General features: G+C 37.8%; 2 protein-coding genes across 2 annotated transcripts; one reads left to right on the top strand and one right to left on the bottom strand.

Moving 5' to 3' along the window:
* The first annotated feature begins 41 nt into the window (after positions 1-41).
* On the top strand, positions 42-11,688 carry LAPTM4A (lysosomal protein transmembrane 4 alpha). The gene is made up of 7 exons (XM_026695331.2): positions 42-219; positions 5,959-6,079; positions 6,652-6,728; positions 6,815-6,937; positions 8,250-8,345; positions 8,882-8,980; positions 10,941-11,688. The coding sequence occupies exons 1-7, from the start codon at positions 121-123 to the stop codon at positions 11,013-11,015; spliced, it is 690 nt and encodes a 229-aa protein (XP_026551116.1). The 5' UTR covers positions 42-120; the 3' UTR covers positions 11,016-11,688.
* A 3,600-nt stretch (positions 11,689-15,288) lies between these two features.
* On the bottom strand, positions 15,289-22,237 carry TTC32 (tetratricopeptide repeat domain 32). Its single transcript, XM_026695330.2, has 3 exons — positions 21,959-22,237; positions 20,856-21,022; positions 15,289-17,011 (listed from the first exon to the last, which is right to left on the bottom strand). Exons 1-3 carry the CDS (start codon positions 22,093-22,095, stop codon positions 16,884-16,886), a joined length of 432 nt encoding a protein of 143 aa, XP_026551115.2. The 5' UTR covers positions 22,096-22,237; the 3' UTR covers positions 15,289-16,883.
* Between the last annotated feature and the right edge of the window lie 131 nt (positions 22,238-22,368).

The raw sequence follows: 22,368 nt of genomic DNA, 5'->3' as shown, positions 1-22,368 counted from the left end.
TTCTGTGAGACGCAGGCGCCGCCGCGGCCCTCGCGCTAACTGCGGAGGGGGGAAAAAAATCGTCTCATTCGGCGTTCCGTTTGAAGAGCAGGAGGCTTTGCCGCCTCCGCCAATAGAACAATGACGTTTAAACGGAGCCGAGATCGTTTTTATAGTACTCGCTGCTGTGGTTGTTGTCATGTCCGCACCGGGACTATCATTTTGGGGACCTGGTATATGGTAAGAGGAAGATAACAGGAGAGGAAGATAAACGCTTGTGGTTTTTGCGCATGCGCGGGCGAAAATAGGGCAAAAGGGGGAGAAGAGTGGATGAAGGGGTGAGTCGCTAAGCTGCGTTTCCTAGGGCGCATGCGCTTCCTCTGGGTTTCCACCCCCCTTCTTTTTGCTCCGGGACTTTCAGAGAGAAATGAAGTTTCTATCAATTAACTCTTGCAAATTGATCGAAGCGGATTTCCTTAAAGTTGATGCTGGCGAATTACTACATCAAATTTCCAATAGCCTGTTAATCATCTTACAGTATTACATTCGGATGCTGCAATATTTCAGAGAAGGGCATGGGGTTGCAGTGGCAGTAAAGTTTCAACTCTGCTCTTGTATGAGTTCATACTTCCTCATAGAGGAGAAGGAGAATTGTGTGTGTGGCTTGCAGGGACACGCTGCAAGATTTGCGTGTGTGTGGGGGGGGCACATGAATTCTTCCAGTATGGCATTGTTTTTTGAACCTCATGGTCACCAATTTTAAGAGTTTCTCTTGCCCCTACCTTAAAGCTGCTTGCTTACAAATGGATGGTGTAAAGAGTTGTGATGAAAACTTCACCTAGTTTAATATTGTTTCCCAGACAGGTTAATTAAATGCTTTTAAAAAACCTTTAGGTGGGAAGTGAACAGCCCTCCTCCTGTTGCTTCCCAATAATTAATATTTAGTGGCATTGTTATCTCTGAATCTTTTAATATCCCAGGTTGTTTTTTAGTATATGCGTACAAAAATTAGTTTGCCCCTTTTAAAACATTTTGCTTATGGCTCCTTGCCACTTCTTGCTGCAGAAATTACCTCCATAGGGATATATTAAAAGTGGAGGGGGCTTGTCAGTGGGTTCTGTTGCTAATTACTTGCCATGGAGGACCTTGTTCTGTTAATGAGTCAGCTTTTATTTAATGAAAATATGTATGAAAAGAATCTATACAAGCAGTCCTTGCTTACCAGTGGTAATTGAGACTCTTCCACCAAATACCACTGTATTTGGTCCCACTCACAATATCACGTGAGTGCACTGAATTATGGCAGCAGTTTTGGCAGTCCCAGTTGCTGCTGTTAGGCAGCATGTGAACAGGACATCTTGCAGCCATGTGATTACTATTGGCGGTGACCTGCCAGTTTCTGTATTGACTTTGCACTCCCAAAGGTGCTCTTTCAAAAGGCAACTTGGACTTGGTTTTTCCTTGAAGATGTTTTGCTTCTTGGGTGAGAATCAAAATGTCTTCAAAGAAAAACAAAGTCCAGTTGCCTTTGGAAAAAGCACCTGTGGGACATCCAGGACGTGGATGACTGAGAATCTCCATAGATATTGACTTTGCATTGCTACCTATTGATGTGCAGTTAATATTTAGGTATGTGCTTGGATGCTTTTAGTAAAAATTAAGAGATTACAATAGTGAGACAAATGAAGAATAAGACATTTCAAAATATTGTTCTTTTTAAAATCAGCCTGAAATAAAGGAAAGCAAATTGGGAACTTATTCACTAACCTAGTACACTTCAGGACTGAAGTAGCAGGTCTAATTCTGATTTATGAAACTAGGTGGAGTGCCCGGCTGATCATATTTGGGCTTAAGTTAACCAGGTTCAGGCTTGCCTAATAGTTGGATGAGAGATTATTGATAAATACAAGATAGGCAGGCTAGTTTGGGAAGTTAAAAAAACAACAACTAGGCAGAAGACCTAGAGCAGGGCTCTTCAAATTTGACAGCTTTAAGACTTGTGGACTTCAACTCTCAGAATTCTTCCTCCAGTCATGTTAGCTCAGGAATTCTGGGAGTTGAAGTCCACAAATCTTAAAACTTGCCAAGTTTGAAGACCCTTGATCTAGAGTTTAGTTGACAAAACTTTGTGGATATTATTCATGAAGTCCTCAGGAGTCAAGCAAGATTTTGCATTGATTTTATTCCAGTTTATCTGAAGAAAAGTTTGTTTTAAGCTTGCTTTTTAAAAACTATATATGGCATGAGAGTGATAATGAAATGTAATTTTATGAGTTTTGCATGTAATTATACAGCTTATAAATTATATCATGATGTATACTTCTGTGGAAAGAAAAGAACAGATTTATACTTACGTGGACTGACTTACAGTTTTGGGAGGAGATTTAATGAAAGGAAGCAGAATCAAATTTCAGTATAACTACTTTTCCTTCATAAGAACAATTTAAAAGCTTTGTATTGTTGATACGCAAATTAGTGTTGGCCTGAATTCAGCTTCATACTTTGTTTTCCTTTTAAGTGAGGGATTGGATTTTCATACTGACTAGGAGGAGCTATTTAGACAGTGGAACAGTTCCCATGCGGTAGATTACCAAATTCCTTTTGTGTTCCTTTAGTATGTCTGAAAGATAAAATTGTACAACACCTAACCATCTAGGAATTCCTAAATGTTTAATTACTATTTCCTTCAAAGTCCTCAGTCCACCTTGCTGCTCTTTCAAATTTAGTGCAACGGAGACCAAGAGACTCTGAAAATTGGTGCTGTTTCAGAGATCTATCCATCAGCTGTTCCATTTCAGCCCTATTGATAACAGAATCTGAAGAATCCTTGAAATAGTTCTTAGACTAGAAGGAAACTGTTTCAGCTCTGTAGATTAAATAGATGCGTAAAGAATTGTATTCTTTTAAAATTAGTAGTCCTTATGCTGTCAGAGATTGATATTACTAAACCTAATATATTGAAGACATCTGATCTAAATGAGTTAGTTACCTGTAATACTTTTGGTGATTAAACTGACAGCTTTCTGCAAGGATGAAATAGCTGTAGGACAGTTTAAAAAATGAGAACAAAAGTTGGCTTCAGTTTGCTGGTCAATTTTACATTGGGAGAAGAATTTTTTTTTGCCCAAATTTGAATCTGGTCTGTGTAGGTAAAGCTTTGTATTCTGTTTAGAATAAAATACTGGTATGTGCCATTCTTGTAGATTACTAAATTAACTAAGGGTACATTTAATTGCTATGACTACAAATTTTAGATAGCATACTGTCTTAGACTTTAGAATTTCATTCCTGAACAATAAATTTTTCCTGTTTATAGGAAAGCTCGTATACAGTATGTGGAAAGGCAGTTTTAAAATACTGCAGTATGAAAATTTTTAAATGTAATTAAATTTTAAAGCTTTTCTCTAAACTTAATCTGCTTTTGTGTTTGCTATAGTTTGAATCACTGCAAATAAGGATATACTAAATGGAAGTTTTGTAATACAAATTTTTTATTTAGATTTCTTTTATAATGTGGAGATTCAATGATTCTGTTATGTAATAGTGTTAGCTATAAAGATTGTTGCAGGTCTTATGTAACTGGGTTTAATTACAGTAGTTTCAAAGAACATTTTAACACTTGATAATTATTGGGATTGTATCTCTTTAACAATTTTTTGAACATTTCCTGAAGACCTTTGCTTACACTCCTAATGTAATAAAACTCAGTGGTAGTTATATAATAAACAAGGAAGAAAGAGAAAGCATTTAGCTTTCTCCCTCAGGACAAAATAGTCCTTAACTAGCCTTATAGTGGCAGTTGAAAAATGAAACAAATATTTAAGCTATGATTTTCTGTTTTGATCTGGAAAGTTGTAATATCAAATGAGAGATGTGTCTCTGATGGATAAAATGTAGAGAAGAGATCATTGGTTGCTTGTAATACCTATCACATAATGCTGTTCATGAGGCATTTTTGTTTTGTTTATGTTACAGATTAAAATAAACTCTTTAAACTAAATTAAGCTAACTAAATATTAAATGCTCTAAAAGAATCCTGTAGACTATTATAAAACCATATGTCACGTCTTTATGTAATTGCTTCGCAATTATATGTTCTGAAAATTTGGCTATCATCAGAGTTGGTTTTCTGGAATATATTGTATTCTGTAGACGTGGCCTACTGTTGTTCCATGTTCCTTTGAGTATTCTATGGAATATGTTTTTTAAAATTATCCATATTTTGAAAGCTTACTTTTAATTTTAAAACAATTGAAATTTACAGGAAGGGAGAGAAGTTAACATAGGCAATTTTTTCCAAATTTTAAATGTTGGATGTGTCACTTTTTTTCCATCTATTGAAAGAACTGGAGAAAATTTTGCTTGTTTTAAATCTGTTGATGTAAATATTACTTTTATCATATTCGGTTTCAAAATGCAATTAAGATAATTCCTATTAAAAAAGTCACCTGCAAATCTCTTTTTAGTTAGTGTATTACTATTAATTTTCTTTACCTTGAATATTCATAAATTCAAATTTATAGCTATGATGGGTTGCATCTTGATGATTGCTGGCTGTTTTGAGCCCTTCATGAGGCACTGGCTGCAGGACCAAGGCCCTGATAAGAGTTAAGGAGGCTGTACCCACAGATTGGCAATGTATTTTCTGTTCTTTTTTTTACCCTGTGTTTATGGAATGAAATTTTAGGGTGTTTAAAAATTTTTTAAAGTATATTTAGGATTATTGAGGGATTATTCTGCAGTTTCTATGAATTTCTTTTCTCAGAATTGTAAATAATTGTGCTATTGAAATGCAGCAATTCCAGTCTGATCTTTGCCAATGCCACTTTGGAATTTAGGCACAAAATGTTAATCACATTTCAGATATTTTTAAAAATAATACAATGTTATTTTAAATATGCATGTATTATACACAGGATAGCAAAGTGATTTAAAATCTCAGTAAATCCCCTCTTCTAGGTGATCCTCACTAAAAGATAATTAGACTTTATGGTTTTCATTGTTGTTGATACTAGTGTTTTACTGCTGTATTATGAGGGGGCTGTGACTGGCTGAATCCCAGCAGAATCCCTTCCCTTCCATCACTTGATGGTAATAGTAACCAAGAAAAGGGGTAGATTAGCTTAGTTGACTTTTTAAGGGGGAGGAACAGGTAAAAACGGGAAAAACACATCATCTAGAATAGAGACTTCCCATATTATATAGATAATACACATTAATATGTTGTAAATCATCAGTCCTGATATTACCTTTTGTTGTTTTGGATGCCTTTGAGTCATTGATGACTTTGGACAATTGCTGGAAAAGTCCCTGCAGTTTTCTTGGTAAGGATGTTCAGAAGTGGTTTACCACTGCCTGCTTCCTTGGCCTGTCAGAGTGATTGGCTTAAGGTCACCTAGCTGGCTTTGTGCCTAAGGCAGGACTAGAACACTGTCTCCTAGTTTCTATCCTGATCCCTTAACTGTTGCACAGGACAGCCTCTTAATTGATCTTGCCTTTTCTTCCTCCTTCCTCTGCTAGTTTGAATAAGCAAATCCACCAACACTTTTAGGCATGCTTGTTGCTTTGTCTTTGAAAAGTCTGGGAAATATGCGTGCAATAATGTCCTATTAATGTTTTTGCTTTGGAAATAAGGTTAATATAAAAGCAACATAAATTCCTTTCCAGGAATAAGTTTTTTCCCCACATTCAGTAAAGGCTAAGTTTACCGTGGTCTCTAAAAGAGCCTCTGTGCCGTGCTCTCTATTTGCAGTCTCTGTGTATGTATAGAAAAGTTAGTAAATGCATCATTTGACAGTGCATGTTTACGGCTACTCTTGCAATCAACAGAATATTAAAGTTTGAACTATGCTATAAAAGGACATATGTAGGCTGGAATTCTGAACTATTTTAACCTAAACATTGAACTGTCTTAAACTAGCAATTGTTTTATTCATAAACAAATGTAAAAAGATTTATAGATATATGTATATCTTGCAGGTGGTGAATTTGTTGATGGGTATTTTACTGACAGTTGAAGTGACTCATCCCAATACTGTGTCATCTGTAGATATCCAGTATGAAGTTATTGGAAACTATTATTCCTCTGAGAGGGTTGCTGGTAGGTATACATTTTAAAGGCGTGACATTTGAATATTTCAGGATGTATGTATTAGAAAAAGTTCTTAAAATATTCCACCAGTGTGTACATTTGTGAGGTACTTAAAATGAAACCTCTTGGTTTGTGGTTTGACTTACTGGGAAAACCATAATTTGAGTTTGTCATTGAACCATTGCTTGGTAGTAGAAAGTATTTGTCATTTCCAATGCCAGATATATATGCAAAAATTGAAATAATTTCTGTAATGCCAACTCCTGCCTGTACAACTTAGAGATACAGGTGGTCCTCATTTAATGACTATTCAATGATGTTTTGAAGTTACGGCACTGAATGAATGATAGTTATGACAGGTCCTTGAAGTGTAGGCCATTGCAGCAAAATTCAGTCTTTTTAACTACACCCCAATACTAACCAGTGCACCAAATTCTTAAAGTCTCTAGCTCTAATTCTAGTTCATTTCATTGCTAAATTAGATGTATCAGTAAGATACATTCTGCTAGCATGTAGTGCAAGTGGTTTGTTTTAATTTGTTTTTATTGTTAAAGGAACTCTTAATATTTTCCCCCCACCAGAAAATGCCTGTGTTCTCTTTGCCATCTCACTCCTCATGTTTACAATCAGTGCTATGTTGGTGTATGGAGCAATTACTGTAAGTTTTACTTGAATGATTCTAATTTCTCATCACTGGCTTTTTCTCTTCAAGAATAACACATTATTCTCATTTTGCATTTTTAGCATCGTGTCAGTTGGCTGATTCCATTCTTTTGTTACCAACTCTTTGACTTTGTTCTCGGCTGTCTCATGGCTATAAGTTCTCTGACTTATTTGCCAAGAATAAAAGAGTACCTGGAACAACTAGTAAGTGTCCATGACAATAATCTTTAATCGAGTAATGGGAGGTAACGTAGTGAGCATAAGCTTAGCAAGATCACATGAACTGGATGAGATAAAGGATATATAGGATTCATAGTTCTTAATCCCAGTACATCTTACATTTTTAGAATTTCTTCTCTTTGAAACGGGCAAGGAGAATTAGGTGTCCTAACTCCAGGCTGGCAGACCCTGTCTGCACTCATTTAGAAAGTAGAGACCTCCAGAGCAAGCTTTTCTCTATGCGGGTGACATCTATTCCTGGCAGAAATACCAATTATGGTAGTAGATATGCACCCATGCGATGTTCTACCAGTATGCCTGAGATTTCTAGGAAATATGAGGTCTTTAAAATGGAGGATCTTTCTTTGCTGTCAAAGAGGCACTTCTGCTGCATAATTGGAACTTTCAAAAAATTTCCACATTTAAGAAAACCTCTGTCTATGTAAATTATGTCTTGAAATCTGAGATGAATATCAGTTTCTTTAACTGACACAAACATTTTTGGATCCTCCTATATAGTTCATGGCCTTTGCTTCAATGCTACCGAAATCCCTATTCTTCACTTCCTTTTTTTAAAGGAGGTTGTGCCACATGGCACTCTGACCTCAGTTAAATCTTCCTTCTGTGGTTTAAAGCAGGGGTCCCCAACCACCAGTCCCCGGACTGGTACCGGTCCGTGGAACAATTTCTACTGGGCCGTCAGTCTGCTGGGCACCGCCATCTTGTTTTGATGAAAAAGTGCTTCCGGTGAGCTTTTCCGAGTAGAAAGCGGCATGCTGAAAGAATCCTCACGCCTTAGTTTCATCAAAGGGTGGGGCTGCTTCGAACAAAACTAAGGCGCAAGGATTCTTTCAGCACACATGGCAAGGTGAGCCGAGCAACCATCCCGAAGCCGTCACGAAGCCCATTGACACAGGTACAAAGGAGGAGTTGAAGGTGGCGGGGAGAAGCGGGGGACGGCTGGCTGGCCGGTCGCTTGGCTCGCCTTGCCATGTGTGCTGATGCCGGTACCGGGCCGCGGATGGTTTTGTGATGCCGGTACTGGGCCATGGCACAAAAAAGGTTGGGGGCCACTGGTTTAAAGATAAGGAATTCTTGTAACAGTTGCAAGCTGTAAGGATAGCGTGCAAAAATGTTCCACTGCTTCCATCTGCTTTGCTTCATGACAAAAAAAATACTAAACAATCTGTATCTTTTGTTTTGGACTAATTTTCACAAGTTTAAAATAGGTTTTTCTGGATACCAAAGAACCTGATAGTGGAATATGTAATAACTATGTTACTGTTTCTTTTTCTAGCCAGAATTCCCATACAAAGATGATCTTCTTGACCTTGATTCAAGCTGTCTTCTGTTCATTGTCCTATTGTTCTTTGTTTGGATCATTATTTTAAAGGTCAGTTTTTGGATACTTTTAAAATGTACCTCTTAAGTGATATGAATTTCTCATTCATGTCTTAGTAATTAAAATTAAAGCATATGATTTGAGTTTCTTAGCTGTCATTCCTGTTATTTGTTTGAGTGGTTCTTTGGTTCTCTTCTCTGTAGTTCTTTAACTGTACTGAGAGTTCAATTATGATTGGTTAAATGTTTCTGTTCGCTCTTATCACATATTTATTTTATTTATATGCACTGTTTTGTCTTTTGTATACACATTTTGCCAATGGTAGCATTCTTTTCAGCTAAACTGAAGGTATTAACATATATTCTGATATATTGGAGGATCTTGAAGTATCACCAATTTAGAGAGGTGCTGTAGTTACAACTGTAGCTGGCTAGTTTATTAGAGAGCAATACAACTGATTTGAATAGAAAAGTGTATTTAATATGTTGCCAAATAGTTATATATTTTATGCTTCTGAAGTTGCTATAATGCACAATTCTTCTGCTGTTATGGTATGTTCAGATAATGTTTTTTTGTTCCTCTTGCAGGCCTATCTAATTAATTGTGTCTGGAACTGTTATAAATACATTTGCAATAGAAATGTGCCTGAAATAGCTGTCTACCCAGCATTTGAAGCACCCCCACAGGTAAATGGTTTATGAAATTAAACTAAGCTAATTTCTAGTTTGAAGCACTAAGGCTGTGATTATGGATATGTGTTTCACTTGAACCAGTTTAATTTCTAATATACACTTTAATATACATTCATTTCTAATACACACTCAAAGGGTTGCGTAGATGAGATGGGGAATCATACAAATTGAATAAATAAATGCATTTATCCATTATATGGATTTATCCTTTAACTGATAAATGCAAATTTATCCATTAAAGCTACCAGTTGGATATTTTCATATAGTCTTCCTCAGTTTTAATTCAATCTTGGGTGACGTTTTTTATTGGATATATGAAGGTGGTTTACAGTTGTTGGGTTTTTTGACTTTCTCGTTTAGCCTGTATCCTAAGTGTTTCCTGGTTGTCTTCCAACCCAAGTCCTAATCAGGCTCAGTAATTTAGCAAGTTAAAAGATTTACCTCTCAGAAATGCTGTGGATTTTCACATCTTGGTCTCCTGCTCTGGGGGAGCAGCTAGATGGTTCACACTGCCAGTATCTATCTACTTCATCTGACATCCTCACTGCTAATATCAATATGTCTGTGAGAGAGGATATTCACATGTTCTAATGATAAAAAGAATAAAAGTTCAAAAAATGTAGTAATTTCAGTCAATTGAATTCCTACTTACATAGCTTAGCCTCTGTGTGGCCAGAAGAGTCAGTCTTTCCTTCCCTCAGGAAACCGATCAATCTTGTTGCAGATACACCGAAACTTTAGTTTGAAATAAAGAAAGATGAAACATAAAGAACATTTAAAAACCTTTAAGTAGGAAAAAAGATGGAGAGGATAAATTCTAAAGCAGTTCAGTGCTGTAAAACAGCTTCTTGAGAGAAACATATCAAAAAAAGCAGTGATCTAGGCAGATCACAACCTGTCAAAAGTCTGCTACAAATGGTTTGTCCTTTACCTCAAAGTCTAGTAAAAAGATATTGCACAGATATTTCAAATTGATATTAAAGCTTAATATTGATATTCTTTAATTGATATTAAAATGATTATTTGCAGATGGATACAAAGCTGTAATTGCAGATACAGTTCCAAGGGTTTTTTTCCCCCCAGAGAAAATAATACTAAGATTTGGGTAACGCATAAAAATGAATTGGGAAACTTAACACAAATTTCTGGGTGAATTTGAAGAAAAAATATTCTGCTTCAAGATTCCTAGGTTGCTCCTGCTTCTTGGGAGCTCCTGAATTTGCTCTTGGGGCAATGGAAACATCTGTCCCTAACTCAGTCTTTTTCCCCCCACATTTTCCAGAATTTCCCCTGATTTTAAAATGACCATGGTTTTTTTTTTATATCTTCAGTAGAGGAAGGGCTGGAGTAATTAACTCTGCATGTGACGCAAAGGCATATCATTCAAGAGCATATATGTTTTGTCTAAGCCTGTAATCAGCATAGAGGGAGTGTGTGCTGCGAATGTTTGAGCTTGTTAACTGGCGAAAAAGCTACATTTGCTACAAGAGATAGACATCAAGGCGTCTCTTTCAAAAAATGTTTAGGAGTTCTGTTGAAGTACACATATACTGCAGAGCAATGCATTTCTTTGAAATTCCCCAATGCTATGAAGTTCTTCGCATTTCATACAGCTTGAGACCTATTTCAAATTTAATCTGTGCTTACCACTACTCAGATAAGACAATTGTTGACAACAGAAACCACTTGGGTTTTAACTCATACTGTATATACATAAAACCACTGATTTGGAATAACATAGCAATTCATTTAGTAGTTTAATATTAGTTTTAATTTAATTTCTGGAGGCAATTTGCCACTGAGGAAAAACTGTTACTAAAACGTTTTATGGGATTTCATGAAAATAGTTTATTACTATTACAAATATTTTAGTTAATGGTATATTGCATCTTAGTATGGTCAGTCAGTTAATCAATAAACTAACTCTAATAATAATCTGTTTTTTCTCTTACAGTATGTTTTACCATCCTATGAAATGGCAGTGAAAATGCCAGAAAAGGAGCCGCCACCTCCTTACATTCCTGCCTGAAGCAGCCATGTTTCTAGCAAAAACTGTATAGCTTCATTTTTTATATTGTAAGATTGCTTGAATATTCAGGGTTTTAGGAGCAACCATACAAGAAGAGGCATTTGATATAACCTTACTAAACACAGTTCACAAGGGAGTGATTTTTCTCCCTCTTGCTAGCTTTAATTTTATTGATCTCCTTAAATCTCTTAAGTAATTCTTGCTGTGGGGCTTTATTTTGTAATTTCAGCTTCTGCATACAACTCCAATTCTATGGATTTGTAATTTCATTTTGCTTCAAGAAATACTTTTATTAAGTTAAGCAAGTTCTGGATATTACACATTTAAGAAATCAAGCGTCTTGCAAATATAGATTAGTTCTGAAGAACAATCATATCAATGGCAAGATTTTTTTTCTTTTTTTAGTGTGGGAAAATTAGTTTCTATGTGGTGCACTGTTGCATATATGTATTTACCTGAAACTTTTTGTGTTACACTAGTTTTTACTGTGTTATCCCTATGCCTTGAAACGATATTTTTAAAGCCTGAAGTTGGAATTAATAGTTTGACACTTTTTGTCATATGGTATGAATGCCAGAAAAGGACACTACTTTTGTTGTTTGCTTGCTTCAAATCTGTATGTATTTTCATCTTTGTTTATAAATGATGCTTTAATAAATCTTTAAGAAAATAATTTGGGGGACTGTTACAGTATTTACTATAGTCATTTAGGTTAATTACTTTTACACTTTTGTTGAAATAATTCAGCAGAAGGCCTAACAGTTCAGTCAAGACCTGAATTACAATTATAAAACTTAGTGAACTGACTTTTGTTTTTTCCTCTTCCCCCAATTTCAGTTTAATTAAACTACAGTAACATTAACTATAATGGTGGCACTTTAAGGATAGATAAGAAGGTAACAACTTAAAACAGACTAAATACCTACCAAATGCTGAAGCAGTGTTGCTAAGGAACAATTATTCTCAGAAGATATAAACAAGGAGTTGCTGTTACATTATTAATGTTGTATCAAGATTTTCAAGAAAAGACTGGATAGTTATTTGTCCAGATGGTTCGATGATTCCTGCTATGGGTAGATAGTTTAGAAACTTATTACAGTGGGAATTGAAGGAGGGTCATGAGATAAGAGATTATGGAGAACCAGGATTTCTTCCATAAAGAAATCAAGATGGTAACCATGACTGTATGATCAAACTCTTGTTCCTGTGTTCATGTGCAATGCAGTTATAACAGGCTTACAAAAGGGATGGGTGTTTGAGTGAAAAATTGCAGACACTAATTTTTGCAAGTGTGCACACACACAGTCTCTCTCACACACACACACAAGCACACACATAACCACGAAGAGCACACCTATTTGTGCATGCCCTGGGGGAGGTTTACCTGTGGGATGGATTCATGCATGCTGATATACAGGCAGCTCTTGACTTAGGACCACAATTGAGCCCAAGATTTATGTTGCTAAGTGAGACATCGGTTAAGTAAGTTTTCCCCCATTTTACAACTTGTTTTGCCACAGTTGTTAAGTGAATCACTGTAAATTGTTAAATTAGTCAAATTGTTGTTAAGTGAATCTGGCTTCCCCAATGACTTTGCTTCTCAGAAGGTCACCCAAGGGGATGGCATGATCCTGGGACATTGCAAAAGTCATAAATATGAGTCAATTGTCTAGGATCTGGAATTTCTAAGATCCATTCCAACCCTATGGTTCTGTGATAAATATACTTTACTACTACTCACCTGGTTGCTGCTACACATGCTTGACACCATCTGAACCAAATAAGTTTATCTTGGTCTCATACAGTGGTGGTATTCGACCGGATCTGCCCAGTTCTGGAGAGCTGGTAGTGGCGATGAGCAGTGGAGACTGAACAGGTTCTTTTCGCTGCTCTGTGTTGGCCCGCCCATCCGCCCACCTGGACTCCCATACTCACTTTTATGGCCAGAATTCAAAGCGCAGCTGCTTTGCGTGGTGCACAATAGCGCCGCGCGGCAGCTGCTGCAGCAACCACCATCGTGGAGGCTTGCAGGAGGTAAGTTAGAATGCCTCTGCACCTGCACAAAGTGCGTGTTTGGCGTGCGCGTGCACGTAAAGTGTGTGCATGTGTGCAAAGCGCAGCCACCAAGTCACACCCACTGAACCGGTGGCAACTTTATTTAAATACCACCACTGGTCTCATTGGACCACAGGACATGGTTCCAGAAATCCATGTTCTAAGTCTGCTTGTCTGCAGCAAACCGCTTGCAGCCTTTCTTGTGCATCATCTTTAGAAGAGGCTTCCTTCTGGGACGACAGCCCTGCAGACCAATTTGATGCAGTGTATGGCATATGGTTAGAGCACTGACAGGCTGACCCCACCCCCACCACTTCAATTTCTGCAGCAATGCTGGCAGCACTCATATGTCTTATTTCCCAACACCAACCTCTGGATATGATGCTGAGCATGGGCACTCAGCTTCTTTGGTTGTCCATGGCAAGGCCTGTTCTGAGTGGAACCTGGCCTGCTGTATGGTTTTGGCCACTGTGCTGCAGCTCCGTTTCAAGGGTCTTGGCAATCTTCTTATAGCCCTAGGCAATCTTTATTTAGAGAAACAATTCATTTTTTCAGATCCTCAGAGAGTTCATTGCCACGAGGTACCATGTTGAATTTCCAGTGACCAGTATGAGAGAGAGAGAGCAATAACACCAAATTTAACACACCTGCTCCCCCTTCACACCTGAGATCTTATGACACTAACCAGTCACATGACACCAGGGAGGGAAAACTGCTACTTAAGCCCCATTTGGACATTATCACTTAGGGGTGTATTCACTTCTGTTGCCAGCAGATTAGACATGGCTGTGTACTGTGTTATTTTGAGGGGACAGCACATTTACACTGATATACAAGCTGTATATTTGCTACTTGACATTGTAGCCAAATGTCATTTCTTTGGTGTTGTCACGTGAAAAGATATACTTAAATATTTACAAAATGTAAGGGGGTGTACTTGCTTCTGTGATATACTGTATTTTCCAGACCCAGGGCAACAGATACAGAGCATTTTGCTGGATTGGACAAAATAACAGTCGCCCTGGCTTTCACAAATCTTTGCAGAAGCAGTCCTCGTTTAACAACGGGAACTGGGACTGGCTAGAACTGTGATGGCAAACCTATGGCATGCGTGCCACAGGTGGCACGCACAGCGATTTGTGTTAGCACACAAGCTGCAGGCAAACTTACCTCACTGAGCATGTGTGTGCCTCACAGTTGATTTTTAGCGGGTTTGAGGCCTTTTTCTGCCTCCCAAAGGCTTGAGGAAGGCTTCTGCAGGCTTTGCAGGCTGAAAAATAGCCCTGTTTCATCACCTCCTGTTTTTCCGAAAATACCAGAAGTGACGAAACAGGGCTAGTTTTCAGCCTGCAGAAGCCTTCCTCAAGCCTTTGGGAGGCAGAAAAAGGCCTCAAACCCACCGACAATCAGCTGTGAGGTGCAGTGCAGGTAAAGGGGTGGTGGAGGTGGGTGGGGATTGCGCGTGCATGTATAGGGGGCGTGAGGGGCGCCTTGCCTTCTGGGTGCTGGCACGCGAGTGCAAGCACAAGCACAATTTTTGGCACAGGACCCCAAAAAGGTTAGCCACCACTGGGCTAGAATGTCACTAGATGTCACAATGTCATGTGACCACACTGATTTCTGACAGCAGTTGCAGCAAAAAAAATGTCATTTGTGACCTGCTGGCTTTCCCATTGACTTTGCTTGTTAAAAGATCGCAAACGGTTCTCATGTGACTATGGGATGCAATGCAAATGTAGTCTGGTTGCCAAATGCCTGAATTGCCATCTCATGATTGCGGGGATGCTGCAATGGTCTTAACAAGGGCATGTTGTAAGTCCCTCTCATTCAGCACTGTTGTAACTTCAAAAGATTGCTGAAGGAGTGGTTGTTGAACTAGACTTCATTGCTGGCTTCCAACAAGCAAAGTTAATGGGAAAGCCAGCAGATTTCTAATGGTGATCTCATGACTGAGGGATGCTTCTGACTGCACAGGAATTGCTAGCAATGGCAGCTTGGACTGCTGGAACTGCCATTATAAGTTGGCATGATATGACATCACACATTGTGATTGCAATGGAGATTCCAGTCCCAGTTACCATCGGAAGTGAGGCCTAACTGTAATTGTTGAGGACAAAAAACAACAACTTGTTGAGGTAATTCCCTGTTAGGAGAATGAGCGCACACAGGGAGACGTAGTGAGAGTGGTGAGGAATAACACACAACCAGCACACAGATACACTGTATAATAAAATGTAGGTTTTTACTCCCAGTAAATGGTTAAGCAAAGTCCAACAAGCAGTCCAAGTCATACATGGTTATAGCAGTCAGTTTTCAGTCCAGGGATAATCCAATAACAAAGTCCAGTATTAAAAACAGTTCAGTAATAGACTCACATCAATCCAAGAATAACGATGATCAGCAACAGTCAATAGGGAAATGCAAGAACCAAAAACAGCGAACATCAACCAACTAGCAACACCCTCTGGGAAACGAGGTTTCTGGCTCCATCTTATGGCCATTTGAGGAACCACACCCAATTACAATTTTAGCATTCCCTTAAAGAGACAGTATTAAAATGTCTATCCTGGTTTATATATTTCCAACCCAACTGTTAGGTGACTTACATTCCTAACACAACAAACCAGCATCATAAATTGAAATAAGTACACTTGAATATCAACAGATTTAAGATTTATAAAATAGATAATAAATGACCAGATGTCATCCCCAAATCCTCTGAATTGTCCATCTTCAGAGTCTTTTTAAACTATTGAAAACACACTAATGAATAACAATCACACTTATCAAACAGAAATCCTTAAGATTACATGTTCCTGTATTTTTGATATTTTGACAGAGTTCGCTCTGAAGTACTGAAGTTCATCTCTGACTAATATTTAAAAGTGTGGGAAAGTGTCTATAAGATTAAAAGAACAAATTTGGGGGAAAATCTGTTAATGAAAAGTAGTTCATGTCAATTGTGGTTCCCTTGTATTTTTTTCTAACTACAAAATTAATACAAATTTAATTTTGAATATAAATACTAAATATGGATAGTTTATAAAATGTTTAGTACATATGTCTACACATGTAAATAGATACATTTGCATTGTTTAATTTTTTTATTTGTGTGCTTTAGCATCAGGTTGAGCTTGTTTAGATTTGGAAGCTATGTAGGTGGGAGTATCTCCAGGGAATTTTACAGCTGTAGACTAGGCTAAGAAGTCCAGAGATATCACCAAAGAATGGCAAACAGTTCTTGAATTGTTGCCAAGAAATCTGCAAGGATATGTTCAGGAAGTCAACAGGAATTGAACTGGACTGAAGAGAAACTTTATTTTGTGTGTGTGTGTGTGTGTGTGTGTGTGTGTGTGAGAGAGAGAGAGAGAGAGAGAGAGAGAGAAAACAACAGATTTTTGCATGTTATAATATACTGTATATTTTTAAGCCAATCAATATTACTAGGCATTATGGAGAATCACCAATGTTAACATGTAGAAGTTCTGCACTAAATCATATCTTTGATATTGCTTATTAATGCAGTGTAATATTGTTCTAATGAGGAAATAGCTGGTTATCAAGGAAATTTGTTTTATATACGTTGCCAATATACATAGGGCCAAATTATTTTACAGACTAAAATAAATCTTCATGTAATTAAAGTGCTGTAAATAGTCATGCCAAGTGTTTGATATCTTAAGGATTACTTTGCACGGAAAAATCGATCTATTCAAAACAGAGAAGTAACACCCTTATCCCCCCACACTCAGGAAATTTACATCTTTACCAAATATTCCAGGCTCACAACCTGTTTCTTCGACACACTGGACTTCAATAACCTCTTCTTAACTTGTTTTCTTTGTCAAGGAGAGTCTGTCTTAAACTCAAAGAAGCATCTTCAAATTTAGGATTTAGTTCTAACACCTTCCTGAAATCCTTCAAGGCTTCATCAAAGAATCCTGCATAGGAAAGGGAAACAAGGGATGATTTTATGTTATTTTATATATTAACAGAGTAAAACAAACTCTATTATTAAATTATTCAGGCTACCACGTTTTAGATTTACTAAGAAGTAAGATCCAATGAGCAAACCACTATTTCTGATTAAACATAGCAATGAATTAAGTCCTGGTTTTTCTATCTCCAGCAATGTTCCTGAAAAATGGATCAGATTACGGAAGGTGTGTATGCCTTTCTAACACTTAAAAAGAACTGTGAAATCTATACTTCACATTTCTTTTAACATAGTTTATTATCTTAATCTCTTCATGACTGTGCATGCAAAGAAGCTTTTATATGTGCAAAGTCAAAGAATAGACGGATAAAAATTCTCATAGACACCTGTTATTTTTCTAACGTATTTTTATTTCCAAAGCAGTAGTTGACTGCTCACAAACTTGTATACAACTTTCCTGTAATACAGACAACTAATTTCTTTGCTCGTCATGAACTTGTTTGCCAAGCAACGATTCCTCTAACAGGAGTGTCAAACTCATGGCCTGCAGGCTGAATCCAACCTGTGATGTGGTCGGATCCAGCCCATGGGGCTGTCCTGGCATACCCAATGGGAAGAGGAAAGATCAGGCCAGCCTATCATTGGCCTGGTCTACCCAATGAGAAGTGGAAAGATTGAACCAGCCTGGCTTCAGCCCAGTCTATCCAATGCGAAGAGGAAACATGCAGCAGTTTGGAGATTGGCATCAAACTAGCCATGCCCATCCAGTCAGCCATACATGCCCTGCCCCCCCACCTCCCGGTCAACCACAACCATGATGTGGCGCTCAATGAAATTGAGTTTGACATCCTTGCTCTATCGAACACATCTAAAATCTAAGGAGATTCCATGCTGACATGGAATGAACATGAAATAAGAATTTTAAAGTTAGGCTAATTGCAATTTCTATATTGTACTTATGAAAGAAAAGGAAGTAAATGTTAATCATGATTGCAGTATAATAGCAGTAAATCTTTTCATTAGGAAATTTCTATCCTTCATTTATTTTGAAATTTATTGCCATAATCTCTCATCAGAGGAATAAACATTTACTTTGCAAACATTCTTTTAGACCTTGAGCTTGTATTTTTTTGGATGGAAAACGGTACGTTAAGTTTATGTATTTCAATAAAGCATCTCAATAAAAATGGGGGGCATATTCCCCCTCTTTTATGAACAATCACATGGTGCTATGGCAGGTTTTGCTATTTACTCTCTATTCTGTGGAACTCTGATACTTAAAGAAAGAACAGGTAATGGCAATAGGATTTTTAAAACGATGGATTATTTAGTACCCTATACATTCACAGAGCAGCATTTGGTCAGATCAATTGGCATTTATTTATTTATTTATTTGATTTGTCAATTGCTTACAAGATAATAGGTATAAGTATATACATAGTTATGAACACATGAAATGGGTACATATAAGAAAAATAAAACAATAGGACAGGGACGATAGGCACGTTGGTGCGTTTATGCACGTCCCCTATAGACCTCTTAGGAAAGGGGTGAGGTCAATAGTAGACAGTCTAAGGTTAAAGTTTTTGGGGTTAGGGGAAGAAACCACAAAGTCAGGTAGAGTATTCCAGACATTGACCACTCTGTTGCTGAAGTTGTATTTCCTGCAATCAAGTTTGGTGTGGTTAACCTTGAGTTTGTATCTATTGTGTGCTCTTGTGTTGTTATGGTTGAAGCTGAAGTATTCATTGACAGGTAGGACATTGCAATGTATGATTTTATATACCATACTTAGATCAGACCGAAGACAGCGTAATTCAAGGTTTTCTAGGTCTAGAATTTCAAGTCTGGTGGCATAAGGTATTCTGCAACAAGTAGAGGAGTGGAGAACTCTTCTTTTGAAATATTTCTGGACTTTCGCAACTGTGCTAATATCAGATACGTAATGTGGATTCCAGACTGATGAGCTGTATTCGAGTATTGGTCTAGCAAATGTTTTGTATGCCCTAGTTATTAGTGTAATATTACCAGAGAAAAAGCTACGTTAACAACTCTTAATGCCTTTTTGGCTATGTAGTTACAGTGGGCTCTAGCACTTAGATCATTAGAGATGAGTATTCCAAGGTCCTTTACAGAGCTTGGATCATCAACAAGATCTTGACTATTCAGCTTGTATTTTATTTTCTGATTTTTTTTGCCAATATGTAAGACAGAGCATTTATTTGTTGAGATTTGAAGTTGCCATTTGTTTGACCATTTTGATACATAGTCAAGATCTTTTTGAAGGGTAGCAGTATTGTCTGTGGTATTGAACAGCTTTACATCATCAGCAAAAAGAACGCAGTTGCTCTTAATATGATCACAGAGGTCATTTATGTAGAGTATGAAGAGAGTTGGTCCTGGAACACTGCCTTGGGGGGCACCACTATTGACAGGTACAGAATTTGATAGGACACTCCCAATTTTGACCATTTGTTGTCTGCTTGACAGGAATGCTTCTATCCAGTTATATAGGTGTCCAGAGATACCATGAGATTTTAGTTTTAGGAGTAGTTTGTCACTGAATCAAAGGCTTTACAGAAGTCTATGTAGATTGCGTCTATTGCTTTGCTCTAATCGAGTTGTGTAGTCCATATGTTTTTGTAGTGTAAGAGTTGCAGATTACAGGGTAGTTTTTTTTCCTGAAACCAAACTGTTTATTGGAGAGTAGGTTGTTTGTCTCTAAGTGGAGGATAATGGATTGGTTAATAATTGATTCTATGACTTTACAGGTGACGCAGCATAAGGAGATTGGTCTGTAATTTTCAACTAGGCTGGGGTCTCCCTTTTTGAAGATGGGGATGACCGTGGCTTGTGACCATAGGTTAGGCAAGGAGCTGGTCCTGAAAGATTTTTCAAAGGTTACGCTCAGAGGTTCGGCTATGGCAGTGGACAGCTTTTTTAAGAAGTAGGCACATATTCCATCCGGTCCAATAGATAGAGATGGTTTTAGATTGCGTAGTGCTTTTTCAACATTGTCTTCTGTAAAATCAATATGTATTAGATCATTGTAGTTGTCTGTGGTTCGGCTATGAAATACTGGGCATGATCCATTGCTGTTTACAAGACAAACATTAATGGATATCTATAGTACCATAGATCACCTTCAGTGTTATTAATCTATATTATGAATAAAATCATCTAGGGAATACCGACAACAATATCACTATTTTCAAGTTATGATCATGGGCTATGGACAGATGAACCTCATTCTTTTGAAATGCTGCTCTCCCACCCCAATAATATATTGAATTCTACTGTGTAGTGCAATATTAATGCAATTATCAGGGGTTTTCAATTCAATTGTATAGAATGTGAAGGATGTGTTTGTTTTTTATTTTTATAGTTATAATGCACACTGAAGATGGCAATTAATGTCATTGTGCGAGGTGCAATGACAATAAAGCAAACTAAACTAAAAATTTCACTCAGGCCTTTCCAGTATGAATGACAGCAAAAAGCTGTTTTTCCCTCTTCCATTTGCTTTTAATGTACCATGCAGGTATTTTATGTTAAAGGTTTTAACTTAAAAGTTTTTGTTATTTTTATGTACATTGCAAACTGTGAGATACTTTGTGTGTAGAATTATCTAAACATTTTAATATATACCGTAAATAAAACACTTAAATGAACAATTTCTCAAGAACTTCCCCGTAATCTTAACATGGCTCTCTCAAAAAAAATGAACTAGGTTTCTTGAAAGGAATATATTTACAAAGCTCTATTAAAAAGAAAATAGTCAAAGCAGTTATACAAAACAATTATAATTATGTGATATTTAAATATTTAAGAAAAGTCTATGTACATACCTAACCTATATAATATTAATCCTCTGTTATAATAAGGGATTTCAAAATCTGGTTGTGCTTGTATAGCTGACGTGTAATCATCCATAGCTTCATAGAATTCAACTCTGAAATATTTAATTTGTCCTCTGTTGTTAAGTGCTGTTGCCAGATCATGGCAAAGGTGTTTGCTTAAAGGAAAAGAAAAAAATGTTTATTGTACTGGTAGTCTTTGACCTACTGTACAACCATTTGTTTAATGACTGTACAAGGTTAGTACAGCACTGAAAACAGTTACTTATAGCTGTTTTTCACATGACCACATCTCCACAATCAGGTAATAAAACCTGGGACACTTGGAACTGGCACATATTTATGACAGTTGCAGTGTCCCGGACTCATATGCTCATCTTTTGCAACCTTCTGATAAGCAAAGTCAGTGGGGAAGCCAGATTCACTTAACTTACTAACTTAGCAACTGCAGGGATTCATTTCATTGTGGCAAGAAAGATCATAAAATGGAGCAAAACTCACTTAGCAGCTGCCTTGCTTAGCAACAGAAATGTTGGGTTCAATTGTGACTTTAAGTCAACACCTTCCTGTAATTTTTTTCATGTACAATTTTTTTCATTACCATAGTAAGCATGATATAATATGGAATGCTGCTTGAGATAAAACCAAATAATTTATCAGGGATGCTTCAGTACAATTCATGCAACTCTTAGGATTTGGGTTTGCAAGGCAGCCTCTTAAGTTAGAAATCCTCGGTTGTACAGAATAGCATGAGCATGCTTGGGATAAAACTGAGCCTTGCGTGTATGGTATCCTGTGCAAAAAGTGCAGGTATTAACAGATATCGTCTCTAACATTAGCATGCTGCATATAGCACAAGCTGGACGGACTCGATTATTGCACTCAACCGACAAAATGCATCCTCTCGCCAGACCTGCAAGAACAGGTCAGGCCATAGCTCGCCATGGAGAAGATCTATCTACGTGGGTCTCTAGGAGTGGAAAAGGATTCCGGGGATTAGTAATCAACCGATCACTCCTCGGCAAGAAACAACCCCCCCGGCGTCGGGCTTAGACTTGGGATCCCATAGCCGCGTTATCCCAGCACAGAATCACCTCATGTTGGAGCATGCGCAGTGATGGATGTATTGGCTGTAGAGCTCCTCCGCCCTCTCGTGCTGCTGCCCTTCGAAGTGCTCGTGGGCTGCGGCTAGCAAGTCCGCGGCGCTTTCGACCCTCGAATCTCCCGCCATGTACTCCGTCCTGCTTGCCCGTCCTGTGCCTCCGCTTCCGTCCCTAGCCAAATCTCAAGCGAGACTAGACAAAGAAATCTGCCTTCCCCTCCTGGCCGGGGCAGCCCTGCCTACTGTGGAGGAAGACACGTGACGCCCGCAAGCTCCGGTTGATAGATTTATTCAGAGGAAGGGTCCTATTGGACATGTTCAGACGAGCTGTCGGGCTAGAGTTTAGATAAGACGGATGGTTCAGCGCAAGCACGAAGTATCTTTGAGGTCAGCAGCCATCTG

The sequence above is a fragment of the Pseudonaja textilis genome, chromosome 1 (assembly GCF_049901715.1).
Source record: "Pseudonaja textilis isolate UNSWEBS1 chromosome 1, rPseTex1.2, whole genome shotgun sequence".
In the NCBI taxonomy this organism is placed as follows: Eukaryota; Metazoa; Chordata; class Lepidosauria; order Squamata; family Elapidae; genus Pseudonaja; species Pseudonaja textilis.
Note: the sequence above shows the minus strand (reverse complement) of the source record. Positions and strands in the feature narration are given on the sequence as shown.